This window comes from Myotis yumanensis, unplaced genomic scaffold (genome assembly GCF_028538775.1).
Source record: "Myotis yumanensis isolate MYYU_CA2020_CCGP unplaced genomic scaffold, mMyoYum1.0.hap1 SCAF_3, whole genome shotgun sequence".
NCBI lineage: Eukaryota > Metazoa > Chordata > Mammalia > Chiroptera > Vespertilionidae > Myotis > Myotis yumanensis.
Genome location: NW_027223754.1, coordinates 142,337,266 through 142,355,088, shown reverse-complemented (window position 1 = coordinate 142,355,088; position 17,823 = coordinate 142,337,266). Strand labels below are relative to the sequence as shown.

At 40.2% G+C, this 17,823-nt stretch overlaps 1 protein-coding gene across 1 annotated transcript in view; it reads left to right on the top strand.

The window, feature by feature from the left end:
* The window catches only part of GLIPR1L2 (GLIPR1 like 2), a 31,107-nt gene extending 17,394 nt beyond the window's left edge, over positions 1-13,713 (top strand). Inside the window, exons 4-6 of the mRNA XM_070407626.1 lie at positions 4,905-4,990; positions 13,282-13,308; positions 13,391-13,713. Of these exons, the coding sequence (XP_070263727.1) occupies positions 4,905-4,990; positions 13,282-13,308; positions 13,391-13,713 (436 nt within the window). The remainder of the gene's footprint in view (positions 1-4,904; positions 4,991-13,281; positions 13,309-13,390) is intronic.
* The last annotated feature ends 4,110 nt before the right edge of the window (positions 13,714-17,823 follow it).

Here is a 17,823-nt window from a genome sequence, read left to right as displayed (position 1 = left end):
AATAAATACATATCTATCAACAAGTGAATCTAAAAATCAAGTGAATAAAAAATCTGATGAACAGAATAAACTGGTGAATATAATAGAATCAGGGGCATAGAAAGACAGTGGACTGACAATTCTCGCGGGGGAAAGTGGGTGGGGGTGCAGAAAGAGACTGTACAAATATTGTACACCTATGGATGAGGACAGTGGGGGCAGTAAGGGCAGAGGGTGGGGTGGGATCCAGGTGGAGGGGAGCTATGGTGGGGAAAAAAGAGGAACTACTGTAATAATCTGAACAATAAAGATTAATTTAAAAAGGAGAATAAATAAAAGGCATTCAAATTGGAAAAGAAGAGGTAAAACTATCCTTATTTGCAGATGACATGATACTATACATAGAAAACCCCAAAGACTGCATCAAAACACTACTAGACCTAATAAATGAATTTGGCAGGATACAAAATTAATACCCAGAATCTATGGCCTTTCTATACACCAATAATGAAATCACAGAAAGAGAAATGAAAAAAACAATCCCATTTACCATTTCACAAAAAAAAATTAAGACAACTAGTAATAAAATTAACTAAGGAGGTAAAAGACCTATACTCAGAAAACTGCAGTACACTGAAGAAAGAAATAGAGGAAAACATAAACAAATGGAAGAACATACCACGTTCATGGATTGGTGGAATCAACATCATTAAAATGTCCGTACTACCTAAAGCAGTCTATAGATTCAATGCAATACGTATTAAAATACCAATGGCATATTTCAAAGATATAGAACAAACTCTCCAAAAATTCATCTGGAATAAAAAAAGACCCCGAATAGCCACAGAAATCCTGAGAAAGAAGAACAAAGTTGGAGAGATCACAATACCAAGCCACAGTTCTCAAAACTGCCTGGTACTGGCACAAGCACAGACATATAGACCAATGGAACAGAATAGAGGACCCAGAAATTGACCCAAGCCATTATATGCAGTTAATATTTGACAAAGGAGGCAAGAGCATACAATGGAGTCAAAACAGTCTTTTTAATAAATGGTGCTGGGAAATTTGGTCAGAAACATGCCAAAAAAATGAAACTAAATCACCAACTTACACCATACACAAAAACAAACTCAAAATGGCTAAAGGACTTGAATGTAAGACAGGAGACCATAAAAATCCTTCAAGACTCCATAGGCAGCAACATTGCAGACATATGTCGTAGCGATATCTTTAGAAATATAGATCCTAGGGCAAGAGAGACTAAGGAGAAAACAAACAAATGGGACTACATCAAAATAAAAAGCTCCTGCACAGCAAAAGAAACCATCAACAAAACAACAAGAAAGCCCACTGCATGGGAGAACATATTTGCCAATGTTATCTCCAATAAGGGTTTAATGTCGAACATTTACAAAGCACTCATACAACTTAACAAAAGGAAGGTAAACAATCCAATCATAAAATGGGCAAAGGACCTAAATAGACAATTTTCAGAAGAAGACAGAAGGAAGGCCAAGAGTCATATGAAAACATGCTCAAAGTCACTAATTATCGAAGAAATGCAAATCAAAACAACAATGAGGTACCACCTCGCAGCTGTCAGAATGGCTATCATCAAAAAATTCAAATGACAAGTGCTGGCGAGGATGCGGAGAAAAAGGAAGCCTCCTTCACTGCTGGTGGGAATGCAGACTGGTGTAGCCACTGTGGAGAACAGTATGGAGTTTCCTCAAAAAACTAAAAATGAAACTCCCATTTGACCCCAGTGATCCCACGTCTAGGAATATATCCCAAGAAACCAGAAACACCAATCAGAAAGTATGTATGCACCCCTATGTTCATAGCAGTACAATTTACAATAGCTAAGATTTGGAAACAGCCTAAATGCCCATCAGCAGATGAGTGGATTAGAAAACGATGGTACATCTACACAATGGAATACTACACTGCTATAAAAAAACACGGAATTCTTACCATTTGCAGCAGCATGGATAGAGCTAGAGAGCATTATGCTATGTGAAATAAGCCAGTCAGTGAAAGAAAAATACTATATGATCTCACTCATTTATGGATAATAAAGAACATTATAACCTGATGAACAAAAAGATAAATACAGAGGCAGAGAAGCATCGGACAGACTGTCAAATTACAGCGGGAAGTCTGGGGAGAGTTGGGGGGAGGGGAAGTAAGAGATCAACCGATGGACATGTATGCATGCATATAAGCATAACTAATGGACGCAAGATACTGGGTGGGGGGAGGTGAGGGCATGTGCCGGGGCAGGTGGCGGGGGAGGTAGGGAAGGACGAGGGAAGGTCAATGGGAGAAAAAAGGAGACGTATGTACTACTATTTGTAATACTTTAAACAATAATAAAAAATAAAAAATAAGAAGATTGGGAAGGTTTGAAATAGTTATTGTGGAAACTGAGAGAGGAATCTGAGTAGGGAACCATAGAAAGATTCCTTCCCTCATTTAATGATTTTGCTCCAGCAGCACCCAGTTGCCCTGAAGCAGATATGGAACATTCACACAGTAAGATACCTTTATTTTATTTTTCTTTTCAAGACTTGGGTTTAATCAGGTGTCTATAAAGGAAAATAGTGCAAGAGAGTTTCAGGTTTTTAGCTGAACATGCAAATATGAGAATATGCAGAGACCTAAGCTAAATAGAGAAGAGACAACAGGGTGGCTAGGGAGAAAATAGACTTGCAGTGCAAGTGAAATTAATGGACAAGTAAATAAGTGAGCACTCTGGAAGGATAGGAGGTTGCAGTCAGCGAGTGTAATTTGTGATTTTGTGAGTTCAGAGGTGGAGCAGCTTTAGGGGATAACAAGATCCAGAGTGTGGCTACAAAATGCCAATTACAGTAACAGAGAGACCAAGTTATTGGGCAAATCATCCATAAGCATATTGTAATCTTCTGGGTCCCAAATTCTAAGACAATGGCACAATTTTGATTGAAAAGGAGATTGTGAATCAGGTGCTAAAATGAGGAAGGAGGCATGATCAGAAAGGCATGATCTTGGGGATGATTAGAGGATGTTACAACAAAATAATATCACCCTCGAAGGAGCTTTGTCAGTGTTTAACTGTGGCCCCTAGTCGTTTAGTTCCAAGCAGTGGAAGTGGAGATATGACCACCTGAGTTTTACAGAAAGTGATACAAAGTAACATAGCTTTGCACATAAAGGGATAATTTGAGGCAGAAAACAACAGGATTCGTGCTTTTCTTGACCTTGAATAAGTCTAGGAAGTAGTCATAGAGTTTTGGCAGTTAATACATTAGGTCAGTGGTAGGCAAACTCATTAGTCAACAGAGCCAAATATCAACAGTACTTCTTCAAAATAGACTCGCCCAGGCAGAAAACCGACTTCTGCACATGGGCCACAAAGTTTCAGTCGCACTGTTTGTGCGCACCCGCACGTGGTATTTTGTGGAAGAGCCACACTCAAGGGGTAAAAGAACCGGATGTGGCTCGTGAGCCGCAGTTTGCCGACCACTGCATTAGGTGTATCAGATGGAGAACCAAATAGGATCTCTAAAAGATAATCTTCCTTGCTGTTTATTGCATTGTATTTTTCTCTAGCTTACTGGGATAGATTCTTTAAACCTTCTTGGGAAACCTATAGATACCCAGGTGTACCAGTAAACTAGAAGCCAGCTTTGTGATATTTCTCAATGATATATGGAAGAGTGAGAGTGAAAGTGGTTATTGTATGTGGTATAACTCTTCTGGCTTTATGAAATGTAAAGATCAACATCTCTTTGATCTTCTCTTGCCATTGTTCTATGGACATTGTACAGATATGTGAATCTATACATGAGGAACTTTGAAGAGAAGAATCTGCTTACAAATTATAATTGTTAGCTTGTCAAACCATGGAGCTGAATTACCTCCTTCATGAATAAAGTGGTGGCAGAAATGGGTCTAGTGTAAGCAATGAAAGTTTCCATCACCACCAGAATTGTGTTCTCCTTCTGTAACAATATAGTTCTACTATAAAATTTAAATAATGGTCTTCTAATGGACTTTGGGTTGGACATAGGTAAGGTTACCCAATCGGCCAGCCAGGCAACATGTCCTTATCTAGGACTCGGACCCACGTCCTATAAGTGGCAATATACTGAAGGTATGGCCAGATATGAGTCTAAAAAAACTTCTAGGGACATATATGCCTAATGTTTGTTTTTATAGCTTCCAATACACACTGAGTAAATAAGCAATTCTATTTAATGATCAGTATCAATGACCCCCCCTCACTGAAAAATATATTTTCCTACATATCTCCTCTATCTTTTCTATCCTAGATCTTTTATATAAGCTTCCCAATTCATATCTACTTTGGGGCCCCTTTTTCTTACTTAGCTTTGAGGAATTGATGTAATAGTTTCTCAATTCTCCCCTCTGGTCTATACAGTGGGTTAAAACAACTTGGTAAAATTCCATTTAAATTTATTTACTTGTTTATATATTTATGTATTTTTCATATAGACTTCAAAGTAATCCATGCAGCTAGGTCTTTGAGACAATAGACATTTCAGGATTTTTCAAACTCTTCAGAAAATTAACACAACTTCTTATACAAGTGTGCCAACAAGAAAGCAGTTAATTACAAAGCATTCTGTAATATCCATTTTTTAAAGAAAAACTTTGCTGCAAATAAGATAAAATAAGCTTTAAAACTCACTCATTTTTAAATTACAATATTTTCTTTCAAGGATATCAGAATTAATTTCAAAAGAGACTTTTTGTGGAGGGGAGAGGAAGGAAAGATTGCATTTCCAATTGGAGTACTTCCTTGAATCCTTTTTCTTAATTAAATCACCTTTATAAACTAATAAAAATTGTTAATTATATTATGTAAATAACAAAATGTGAGACATTTTCTAACCAAATGTTTTCTGCTTTTTTTGTAGAGCAACTCTAAGAAGAAAGCCTTATCAACCAGGAGTAGTTTGTTCTCAATGTAACGAAAGTGACAGATGCACAGATTTTCTATGCAGTAAGACAAAGAAAATAACTTTAACATTTTTAAAAAAACCATAGTGCATAGGACGATAGAAAAATGAAGTGTGGAACACTTGTTTTCCATTATCATGCTAATATACTTCCTTTGACCAGAATGGTATTATATTATCAAAGGATGGTTGAAACAGTATCATCTTTAGATTTTTCTAAACTGCACAGCCTTTTCTGCCCCCTCTTACCTCTATTCCTGCCCTTAAGGACATACCAGAATGTCTGAAAGAAGAAATGAAGACTAATAGCTATACCCTGAAAAAGCTTCACAATTAATTCCTGAAAGCGCAGCCTTTTTGAAAATAACTGGTCTAAAAGATAAGCTATTTCAAAAGAGAAAAGAAGTAATTTGCAGTGTATTTTTCTTATGAGTGTTTCCTCTATAAACTCCTAGAGTATGACTTTCACCAAAAAGAAGAGATGAATGGAAAAGCAAAATGATTCATTGAAAGAATTATCCAGAAGCACTGAATCTTTATTGATAGACAAAGACCAAAATAATTCTGAAGCTTATAATTACAAAGCAAAATATAAATATGATAACTTTAGGAGATATACAAGTGATGCAATTAATAAAACTTGGGAGAAGAGAGAGGTAGAAAAAATATGCTTGATTTCTTCATCTTTTAGAGCCAGAAGCCAAAAGATATAATTTAAAGCTGATAAACAAAGAGATGTGGAGGATCCAACATGGTGCAGATTAGGTAAAAGTTATACTCACCTCTTCCCAGGACCAAACTGGAATTACAACTAAAGTATAGAAAAAATAATCCTGAATAGCCAACTGAAGACTAGCTGGAGAGAAACCTTAAAATCAAGGATTTACAGAAGAGGCCACATTGAGACTGGTAGGAGGTGTGGAAGCACAAAAGGGCTGGGTGGACACTCACAGTCAGCAGCTGAAGTTTTGGAGGGACATATTGCCTATGTTGGGGGAAAGTCCCTCTGAGAAGTTTGGGGTCTAAACCCCAAGTGGCTCTCCACAGCCCAGAGCTCCATAACCAGGAAAGGAACCCACACAACATCTGTCTGTGAAAAGTAGTGGTGTTTTTGTCCACCAGGGAGAGACAGCTAGAAACACAGGCAAACTCTTAAGGGGCCAACACACAAAATTTTCATTCATAGCCACTCACCCTGGGCTCTGGCGGAGGGAGGGCAGAGTGGACTAGAGGTGCATGAGGAGGGTCTGGAGTTGGTGGCAAGAGAACTGAGAGGTCGCCGCTGGGATCCCTGTGCTAAGTCATTCCCCCGTACTGAAAGAGCCATCTTTCTCAGAGCATTTCCCTCCATGGAACATCAGCCTGGGAGAAAGAAATAGCCCCACCTTAGAATCCCTCTCACCCCACCCTGAGCCTACACCCTGGTGAAGAGTACAACTAGAGGATCTTTAAGTGAGCCTAACAGACAGACTGCAGACAGAGGCTGATGTCTGGATGTGTTGAGATTTCTGCTGATCTGTCCCTGGACCCAGTGCTAGTCAAAGCAGACCTTGGTGGGCAGCTTGGTCTTTCCACATGCATCCAGGCCCAGAAGAGGGAGCCACAATCTGTGGATCACTGATAGCTCCAAACAGTTTGCCCAGGGCCAGTCATAGACAACACCTGACATTGGCCAGCACCAGAGTCCTTCTGGAGAGGCCCAGAACCAATATATCCAGTGACCAGATTCAGACAACAGAGTACGATCCAATAAGCTTCATAAGCAGCATATCCATAGGGAGATCTCAGCAGGACCAAACCCTGCTGAGGTACATTCCACTCCAGGTGATCAGCACCTGCACAAAAGCTTGCATGCTGTTTCCGGTGGTTGAGCCTCACAGTCAGATAGCCTGAGGGTCAATCCCACACATAAACTGGCTAAGAACAATCAAGACTTAACTACAAAAGGAGGGCCCACATAACATGACAAGGGACATTCTTGGTGCATCCAGCTCAGGTGATCAGGAATAGTTCATCACTTGGTCCCACAGGTCACCTACTACATAAGGCAACACTGGGATTCATAGCAGATCTACATAATACATAGAAACAAAAAGAAAAATGCAGCAGAAAGGGAGAAACAAAGAAAGAGGTCCCCAATGAAAAACAAGAGAATTCTCCTGAAGAGCTAATTGAAATGGGGGTAAGCAATTAATCAGATATAGAGTTCAGAGTAATAATTATAAGGATGCTCAACAACATGACAAAATGCATTGAACCGTACACATAAAAAGGACAGATTTTACTATATGTTAATTACAACCTGGCTTAAAAAAGAGACCACCTAAAAAAAAATACCACCTAAAATACACAATGAATACTAACTAACATTTGCATACTCTTGGAAAAAGATACCATAAATATTTTAAAAAGTAGAATAAAGAATAGCATAAGGGATTCAAGGTATGGGATGGGGGGAAACCCAAAGATTAAGAATGCTTGACATACAAAAACACTGGAAGACACTTCTCAAAGACCAAAGGGTAAAATATACAAAAATCAATGAAACCAAGAGCTAGTCCTTTGGAAAGATAAACACAATTGATAAATCTTTAACCAGACTCATCAGGTCCCAAATAAATAAAGGGCCCAAATAAAATCAGAATTAAAAGAGAAGTAATAAATGATACCAAAGACATACAAGGAATTGCAAGAAAGTATTATGAACAACTATATGCCAACAAATTGGACAACCTAGATGAAAATGGATAAATTCCTAGAAAGATACAATCTTCCACAACTAAACAAAGAAGAATCAGAGAATCTGAATAGGCAGATTACAACCCATGAAATTGAAGCAGTAATCGAAAAATTCCCTACAAATAAAAGTCCTGGACCAGATGACTTCACAGGTAAATTACACCAAACATTCAAAGAAAAACTAACATTTATCCTTTTCAAACTATTCTGAAAAATTCAAGAGAAGGAAAAACTCCCATGCTTATTTTACAAGGCCAGCATGATTCTAATTCCAAAACCAGATAAAGACACAACAAAGAAAGAAAATTATAAGCCAATATCCCTGATGAACATAGATGTTAAAATCCTCAAGAAAATATTAGCAAACCTGATCCAGCAATACATTAAAAAGATCATATATCATGATAAAGTGGGATTTATTCTGGGGATACAAGGCTGATAAAATATCCACAAATCAATAAACATGATACCACATAAACAAACCCACAGGATCATATTAATAGAAGCACTCTTTTTTTTTCAAGCTATAAGAGAACATTTATTTGGAAAATCACAGAGGTAGAAGAAGTTATTCGTAGAAGAAATGGGCTTAGGAAACAAGTTGTAGAGGAAAACGAAGGACCTATGAGCTAGGGAGTGAGGAAGGTAAAGGGGGAAAGATGGGGAAAGAAAGGGAGAGGGTGGAAGGGAAAGGCTGAGGCATGATCCCAGGAGGGAGAGCCAATCCAGCACCCATTTATGATAAAAACTTTCAGCAAAGTGGGAATAGAGGGAACATACCTCAATGTAATAAAGGCCATATATGACAAACCCTCAGCCAACATCATACTCAGAGGGCAAAAACTAGATCAGGAAAAAGACAGGGATATAAACTTTCATACTCTTATTCAACATAGTACTGGAAGTCCTAGCCACAGAAATCGGACAAGAAGAAATAAAAAGCATCCAAATTGCAAATAAGGAAGTAAAACTGTCATTATTTGCAGATGACATGATATTGCACATAGAAAACCCTAAAGACTCCACCAAAAAACTACTAGATCTAATGAATTTGGCAAAGTAGTAGGATAAAAAGTTAATATTCAGAAATAAGGAAATAAGTGGCATTTCTATATACCAATAATAAACTATCAGAAAGAGAAACCGAGAAAGCAATCCCATTTACCACTGCAACAAGGAAAATAAGGTACCTAGGAATAAATTTGAGGTAAAAGACCTGTATTCAGAAACTATAAAACATTGAAGAAAGAAATTCAGGAAGATACAAATAAGTGTAAGTATATATACAGTGTTCATGGATTGGAATATGAACATTATTAAAATGTCTATACTATCTAAAGTAATCTATAGATTCACTGCAATTACTATTAAAATACCCATGGCATATTTTACAGATCTAGAACAAATATTCCAAAAATTTATATGAAACCAAAAAAGACCCCAAATAGCCACATCAATCCTAAGAAAGAACAAAATTGGAGGGATTGCAATTCTAGATGTCAAGTTATACTACAAAGCCTCTGTATTCAAAATAGCCTAGTACTGTCTCAAGAACAGGCATATAGATCAGAACAGAGACCCCAGAAATTGACCCAAAAGAGGCAAGAGCATACAATGGAATAAAGACAATCTCTTCAAAAAATGGTGATGGGAAAATTGGACAGGTACATGCAAAAATAAGAAATTAGACCACCAACTTATACCATACTCAAAATAGATAAAAGACTTAAGTAATGAAACCATAAAAATCCTAGAAGAAACCATAGGCAGCAAAATCTCAGACGTCTCACATAGCAGTATGTTTGCCAATACATCTCCTAGGGTAAGGGAAACTAAGGAGAAAATAAAAAAAAATGGGACTACATCAAAATAAAAAGTTTCTGCACAGCAAAAGAAACAAAAAAATGAAAAGGGAGCCCTCTGTATGGGAAAACATATTTCCCAATGATATATCTGATAAGGAGTTAATTTCCAAAATATTTAAGGAAATCATACCATTTAACAAAAGACAAAAATTGAATAAAAAATAGGCAAAGGGCCAAAATGGATATATAGATGGCCAAGAGACAGATGAAAAAATGCTCAGTCACTAATCATCTGAGAGATGCAAATCAAAACAACAATGAGGTATCACCTCACACCTGTCAGAATGGCTATCATTAACAAATCAACAAAGGACAAGTGCTGCTGAGGTTGTGGAGAAAAGGAAACCCTCATCCACTGCTGGTTAGAATGCAGACTGGAACAGCCACTATGAAAAACAGTATGGATTTTCCTCAAAAAATTAAAAATGGAACTGCCATTTGACCCAGCGACCTCACTTCTAGGAATATATCTTAATAAACCTGAAATACCAATTAGAAAGAATATATGCACCCCTATGTTCATAGCAGTGCAATTTACAATAGCTATGATCTGGAAATAGCCCAAGTGCCCATCAACAGATGAGTGGATAAAAAACGGTGCTACATTTACACACTGGAATACTATCTATATATATAGATAGCTACGACAGAATGACCAGAATGACCAGTCACTATGATGTGCACTGACCACCAGGAGGCAGACGCTCAATGCAGGAGCTGCCCCCAGCCCACAGGCTCTGATCGCCAGTGGGGCTTGCTAATCAACCTCCTGGTCCCTGCCCCTAGCCGGCAGGCCCCAATTGCCCAATTGGGGCCAGGCCCCTGGGTTGGGACAGGAAACCAAGGGTGGGTGGTGGCAGACGCGGCCCATTTCTCAGGGGGGCTGAGGGCCAGTTCCCTCCTCGGCCGCTGGCCAACCTACTGGGTCCCTCCCCCTATCCCTCCCCCCAGCCAGCAGGCCCTGATTGGGGCCTGCTGGCCAACCTTCCAGTCCCTCCCCCTGGCCAGCAGGTCCTGATCACCCAATCAGGACCAGGCCCCGTGCTGGGACAGGGAACTGGGCATGGGTGGTGGTGGACACGGGCAGTGAGGGAAGGAGGAGGCTGGGAGGCAGGGAACCTAATTGGCCCTGATCACTGGCCAGGCCTAGGGAACCCACCCATGCACAAATTTCATGCACTGGGCCTCTAGTGCAGCTATAAAGAAGAAGGATTTCTTACCCTTTGAGACACCATGAAGCAAAATAGGCCAGTCAGAGAAAGATAAGTATCACATGATCTCACTCATATGTTTAATCTAATGAACAAAATAAACGGATAAAAAAAATAGATCCAGAGACATAGAGGCATGGAACAGGCTGACAAATCTCAGAGGGATGGTGAGGGGAGGGGATAGATTAGCCAAAGAACTTAAACATATATATATATATATATATATATATATATATATATATATATACACACATACATATATACATACACACACACACACACACACACACACACAATCCATGGACACAGACAATAGTGTGGGGAAGGCCTGGGGGGGGCAGGGCTGGGAAGAGGGGGTCAATGGGGAGAAAAAGGAACATTGGTAATACTTTCAACAATAAAGATAATTTTTAAAAAAACACACACAGCATGGTACTGGTATAAAAACAAACATATAGATCAATGGAGCAAAATAGCCCAGAAATAAACCCATCCCCAACATTACTAATCATCAGAGAAAGGAAAATTAAAACCATGAGATATCACCTCATACCTGTCAGAATGGCTATCATCAATAAATCAACAAACAAGGGTTGTCAAGGATGTGGAGGAACAAGAACCCTTGTACACTGTTGGTGGGAATGCAGATTGGTGCAGCCACTGTGCAAAACAGTATGGAATTACCTCAAAAGAAAAAAAAAAAAGGAACTGCCTTATGACACAACAATTCCACCTCTGGGAATTTAGCTGAAGAAACCCACGACACTAACTTAAAATAATATATGTTAATTGCAGTGTTATTTATAGTAGTCAAGATTTGGAAGCAGCCCAAGTGTCCCTCAGAAGATGAGTAGATAAAAAGGCTATGGTAGCCTGGCCAGCATTGCTCAGTGGTTGGCAGGGCTCAGTGGTTGAGCATCAACCTATGAACCAGGAGGTCAGGGTTTGATTCCTGGTTGGGGCACATGCCCAGCTTGTGAACTCAATCCCCAGTGTGGGGCGTGCAGGAGGCAGCCAATCAATGATTCTCTCTCACCCTCTCCCTTCCTCTTTGAAATCAATAATAAAAATATATGGGGTGGCGGCAGGGGGGAAGCTATGGTACATTTACACAATGGAATACTACTCAGCTGTAAAAAGGAAGAAAATTTTATCCTTCCTAATAGCATGGATGGAACTGGAGAACATTATGCTGAGTGAAAAAAGTCAGTCAGAAAAAATAAGTTCCATATGATTTCACTCATATGTGAAGTTTAATGAACAAACTGAACTAATAAGCAAAATAGAGACAGACTCATAGATAGAAAGCAGGCCAACAGCTTGGAAGGAGGGTTGTTAGTGGGGGAGTTGAGAAAAAAAAGAAAGAGAAAGAACTCATGGACACAGACAACAGTATGGAGATTATTGCAAGGAGAGTGGGAGGGAGGGGGAAGAGTGTAGAGGGCATATAAGTGGTGATGGGGAAAAAATAAAGAAAAAAAACAAGATGTAAGTATAAATGTACTTAAATATTTGATCAAGTGCAAAAGGAAAAGAAGAATGTAATCAATAAAAATTGGTGATGAGAAATGAAGATGCAAAAAAGAAATGTACTAATTACATCATTGTTTATTCTAAGCAATTGATAGATACACATGCACAGAATAAATTTGAAAAAATATATAGACTATATGGTAAAATATTTTAAATGAGCTGTAAAATAGAAATTTTTACAGAAAATTTATAGTAATAAACATGACCAAGCACAAAAGATTGAAATAATCTCAAAGATCCAGCAGAAAATTGGTTCATCTTGCAGGTGCCAGAATAGTGATTTCTAAATTTTCCTCTAAGGGTTTTATCATTGCAAGACAAGCCCCAGGTTGCCACTGTGCCCTCTATGTGTGAGAACTCATTTATCCTCCCACTCTTTAACCTTTCCCAGGAAAGGTTATCTGACTTTCTATGCCCAGGTGAGCAGAGGAAAGAAAATTTATTTCCTGAAAGGTATTATGACAGCTTTGGGCTAGATAGCAAAAACCAAACTATAAAGTTAACTTTGCCAGCTAGGAAATGAAGAGCACCTGAAAGCTTCTGAAAATAAAGATTCCATGAGGAAAGTGAGTAGATTCTGAAGATTAATTTGCAATGATCAGTGTAGGGGAGAGATGAAAATAAGAGATGTTGTAGAATCCTAAGTTACTGATACTATGACAATCTTGAGAAAGCAAACAAATATATATATATATATGGTGATTTATATAAGATGACAATGATTTAGAGACAGAATTAGTTCTAGAATTCACATCTCTTCCTATACTTTCATGCTCTCTGTAGCAGGCCAGACTGACTTTTACTAAAAGAAGATATATTGGACTTTATGGTTGGGTGCTGGTGGGACAGCAGAAATCAAATATAATAATAGTATGATGCCTGAGAGCTAGGAAAATGATGTCATTATTTTTGGAAAAAATATTTTATATTTTAGAGAAAGACAAAATATATGTCATTCTTTATTGACTTCCTTTTTTTCCCCCCTAGGCAATGCAGATCGTGAGGAAGCCATATGTATGTATTGTTGTCCTTTATTTCTTGAACAATTTAACTACTTTATGTGCAATCCAGCTTTCAATTGCTTTTTTATTGACAGATTATAATTTTTGGTATCCAAGATGGGAAGTGCCCCGGCCACTTGTGTGTGACCCACTCTGCTTCTTAATTTTCTTTTTGAGAACACTAAGTTTTACATTATGTGCCACAATTGTTTTGATAGTACAGTCTTATTTTCCAAATATATTAACGGAAGAACAGATGACATTTCCTCCTGAGGTAACAGAAAGAGAGGAAGAAGAGGAGGAGAAAGAGGAGGCAAAGAAAGAAGAAGAAGAAGAGGAGGAGGAGGAGGAGGAGGAGAAATCAGAAGAGGAGGAGAAGGATGAGGATGAGGATGAGGATGAAGATGACGAGGGTTAGGAAGATGAAGGATAAGATATTACCACCATCATAGGACAAAAGTATAATACCAAAAAGCAACATTTTTTTTGAGTTCAAATAAAAAAATATTTACAAGCCACTATTGCAATACCTTTTATTCCCTTCTCATACTTATTCAACAAATTTAAATTTGAAAAACAAAGAAACAAACAAAAACATGTACTTATTAGTAAGTAGGGGAAGGTAAGCTCTTGGGAACTAAGAACATAGAAGTGATGATAGAAATACTAAGATCTCACTATGTTGTCCTGATAAAGGAGAAAAATTCCCATTTTCTAAATATGTTTCTATCTCTGTTTTTAAGATTTTTAACATGTGTTAATAAATTTCTCAAGCATTAAGATTTACCCGTGAGGGATTCAAGACCATTCCAACTTTAAGACAACCATTTAATAGATAACTTTCGGTTTTGTTGTTTTTATCATTACTATCATCGTTGTTATTAGTAATGGTGATTGTGGTGGTGGTGATATTCTCCATGTGATGTCAGGGCATCAAATATTATTTATTTTTGTAATATATATGTTTGGAATGGTTTAAGTGGTACTTGTATAAACTATTAGGAGATGAACTTATTATTCTACTTTATGTTCAATCTTTCATTAAAGCCTTGCTGTAATTCTTTATTAGGCTAAATAATTTGTTGCCACCAAGGGCTAATAAATGTCAAAGGCTTACTTAGTTACAATTGAGCAATCTGACTGCTTTTGAGTTTAGGTGATAAAATAAACTTTAAAAATAATTATTTACTTGTAGCTAATTCAAAGTAGTGTAGTAAAGCCCAGTCGGTGTGGCTCAGTGGTTGAGCTCAATCCGTGAACCAGGAGGTCACCAATGAACCAGGAGGTCTCTGTGCCATTACTGGTCAGGGCACATGCCCAGATTGTGGATTCACTCCCCAGCGGGGGGCATGCAGGAAGCAGCCAATCAATGAGGCTCTCTCATCTTTGATGTTTCTATCCTTCTCACCCTATCCCTTCCTCTCTCTGAAATCAATAAAAACATTTTTTAAAAGTATAGTAAAAGTACATAAATTAGTAATATAAATTAACTATTTTCAGCTAATACTAATGAATGGACTGAATAAAAACACCTAACATAGCAAAATACATCAAATGGTATAAACTGTATGTTAATGAACTCTATTCTGTATATATGAAGTCAGCCTCTGTTGGGGAGCACATGAGACGTGGTTGGAAAGTTTGTAAGGAGGACGTTCTGAGAAAAGGGAAGTGTGTGGAAGGCCGCCTGCCCTGTTTATCAGAATTCCGATGTAGGGGAGTGTCAAAGGGGGTGCCCCTAATTATTCTCTGACGTTTCCAAACAAGTCTGTGAACGTGCAGACCCCTGGATGCTTACTAGAATCTTTATGCCTAACCTTTGGGTGCCCTTGCCTTGAGGATAATACAAACTCATGTGTCCTCCCAAGATTACCCACCCTACTCATTGTATCTAAAGATAAAAACTTCAATAAAGGCCTTGAGGCAGGCAATTGAGGCTGTCTTGTTGCTATAGCCAGTCCCTTAGCCTCTCTTCACAGTGTCGGAGTAATCCATTCATCTGTCGCTCCGGGGCTGCTGGTCAGCCCTGGCAAACCTCTTTTCTCCCCAGACTCTTAAAAAATATAATATCCTTAGGAAGATAAAAGAACTGGTTATCATAGTGATTTTATTTTTAAAAATTATTATTTTATATTCATATACCACTTCGTAGCTTCTAAAATGTTTTCACATAATTATTTTATACTCAAAAGTACCCTATGGAGTTAGTATTGCTTCCATTTTTTAAATGAAAAAAAAAATTGACTTTGGATTTGTGAAGTGGTTCAACTTAGGACAGAGGACAAATTAACTTCTGAACATTCTGATGCATAAGTAGAAATTCTTTGAGATACCATGTTCAATTCTCAATATGACTAACTTCTACATCTCTACATCTACTCTTTAACAAACTCTCCAGGCAATTTCATGGATTATGGTTGCCTTAAGCCAGTGGCTGTTAACAGGGTACAATTTTGCTACCTCCCTCCCCCACCCTGGGACATTTGGCAATATCTGGAAACATTTTTTAATTTTCATGACCAGAAAGGTACTGTTGGTATCTGTGGGCAGGAATGCTCCTAAGCATCCTACAATGCTCAGGACAGCCCCAGAGCAAAAAATTATCTGGTTCAAAATGTCCATAGTGCAGAGATCAAGAAATTCTGCTATAGGCTAGTTCCACCCTAAACGTGTGTAAGTTATGGATGCATTATATGTTATTAGAGGACTGGTGCATGGATTTGTGCACTGGTGGGGTCTCTCAGCCTGGTCTGCGCCCTCTCGCAATCCGGTACACCTCAGGGGATGTCAGAGAGCTGGTTTTGGCCTGATCCCTGTAGGCCATGCTGAGGGACCCCACTGGTACACAAATCCATGCACCAGGCATCTAGTATGCATATAAGATCTTTGGTTAATCTCTTCCCGCCCTCCCGCTCCCTCTGAAACTCATCAGTCTTTTCCATGTTTCCATGCCTTTGCATTAAGCATCTGCTCCCTGGTGGTCAGTGCGCATCATAGCTACAGGTTGAACGGTCGAACGGTCACTTAGGTTTCATATATATATCTACACTAATAAAAGAGAAACATGGTAATTAGCGTATGACCACTACCCTTCCCATTGGCTAATCAGCATATCCTTATGCAAATTAACTGTCAGCCAAGATGGCAGCCGGCAGCCATGCACTGAAGCGAACAGGGAGGATTGCTTGCTCCAGTAATGGCAGACTCCAACGTTCCCCGCCTGACTTGCCTGCCTCTCAGCTGCAACTCCAAGCAACTATGTTGCAAATATAGAAGCTAAACAAAACCCTAGAAACCGGCTTTCAGTCAGCGGGCTTCAGCCAGCCGGACCGCAACATTGTATCAATGTTTTCAGCAGCGAGGCCTCAGAGCTAAAGCTGGCCCAGAATAGAAAAAAAAAAAAGAAAAAAAGGAGCAGTTGGGAACTTCAGTCACCCGCCAGCCTGAAAATGGCCCTCAGCCCCTCACCCAGACTGGCCAGGCACCCCAGTGGGGACCCCCACCCTGATCCAGGACACCCTTCAGGGCAAGCCAGCCGGCCCCCACCCATGCACCAGGCCTCTATCTCATATAGTAAAAGGGTAATATGCCTCCCGGGTCTGGGATCAGCGTGACAGGGGGCAGCGCCCAAACCCCCTGATCGCCCTGCGGCTCTGTGTGTGACAGGGGGCGGGGCCACAACCTCCCTATCCGCCCTGCTCTGTTCGTGACAGGGGAAGGCGCCCCAACCCCCTGACCAGCCCTTCTCTGTGCCTGATAGGGGGGAGCTCCCCAATCCCCTGATCGCCCTGCGGCTCTGTGTGTGACAGGGGGGAGCTCCCCAACCCCCTGATCGCCCTGTGGCTCTGTGTGTGATTGGGCAGGGCCACAACCTCCCTATCTGCCCTGCTCTGTTCGTGACAGGGGAAGGTGCCCCAACCCCCTGATCAGCCCTGCTCTGTGCCTGATAGGGGGGAGCTCTCCAATCCCCTGATCGCCCTGCAGCTCTGTGTGTGACAGGATGCGGTGCCCCAACTCCCCCCCCCCCACCCCCCTGCCACGGGCCCTGCTCTGTGTGTGACAGGGTAGAGCCATAACCTCTCCATCAGCCCTGCCCTGAGTGTGAGAGTGGCGGCGCCCCAACACCTTGATTGGCCCTGCTCTGTGGGTGATAGAGGGCGGCGCCCCAACCCCCCTCCACAGGCCTTGCTCTGTGTGTGACAGGGTAGAGCCATAACCTCCCCATTGTCCCTGCCCTGAGTGTGACAGGGTGCAGCACCCCAACCCCCTGATCCGCCCTGCTCTGTGTGTGACAGGGGGCGGTGCCCCAACTCCCCTATCAGCCCTACTCTGTGAGTGACAGGGGGGAGCTCCCCAACCCCCTGATCGACCCTGCTCTGTGAGTGACAGGGGGCAGCGCCCCAACCCCCTGATCGGCCCTGCTCTGTGCGTGACAGTGGGTGGCGCCACAACCTCCCCATCAACCCTGCCTTGAGTGTGACAGGGGACGGTGCCCCAACCCCCCAATTGGCCCTACCCTGAGCGTGAC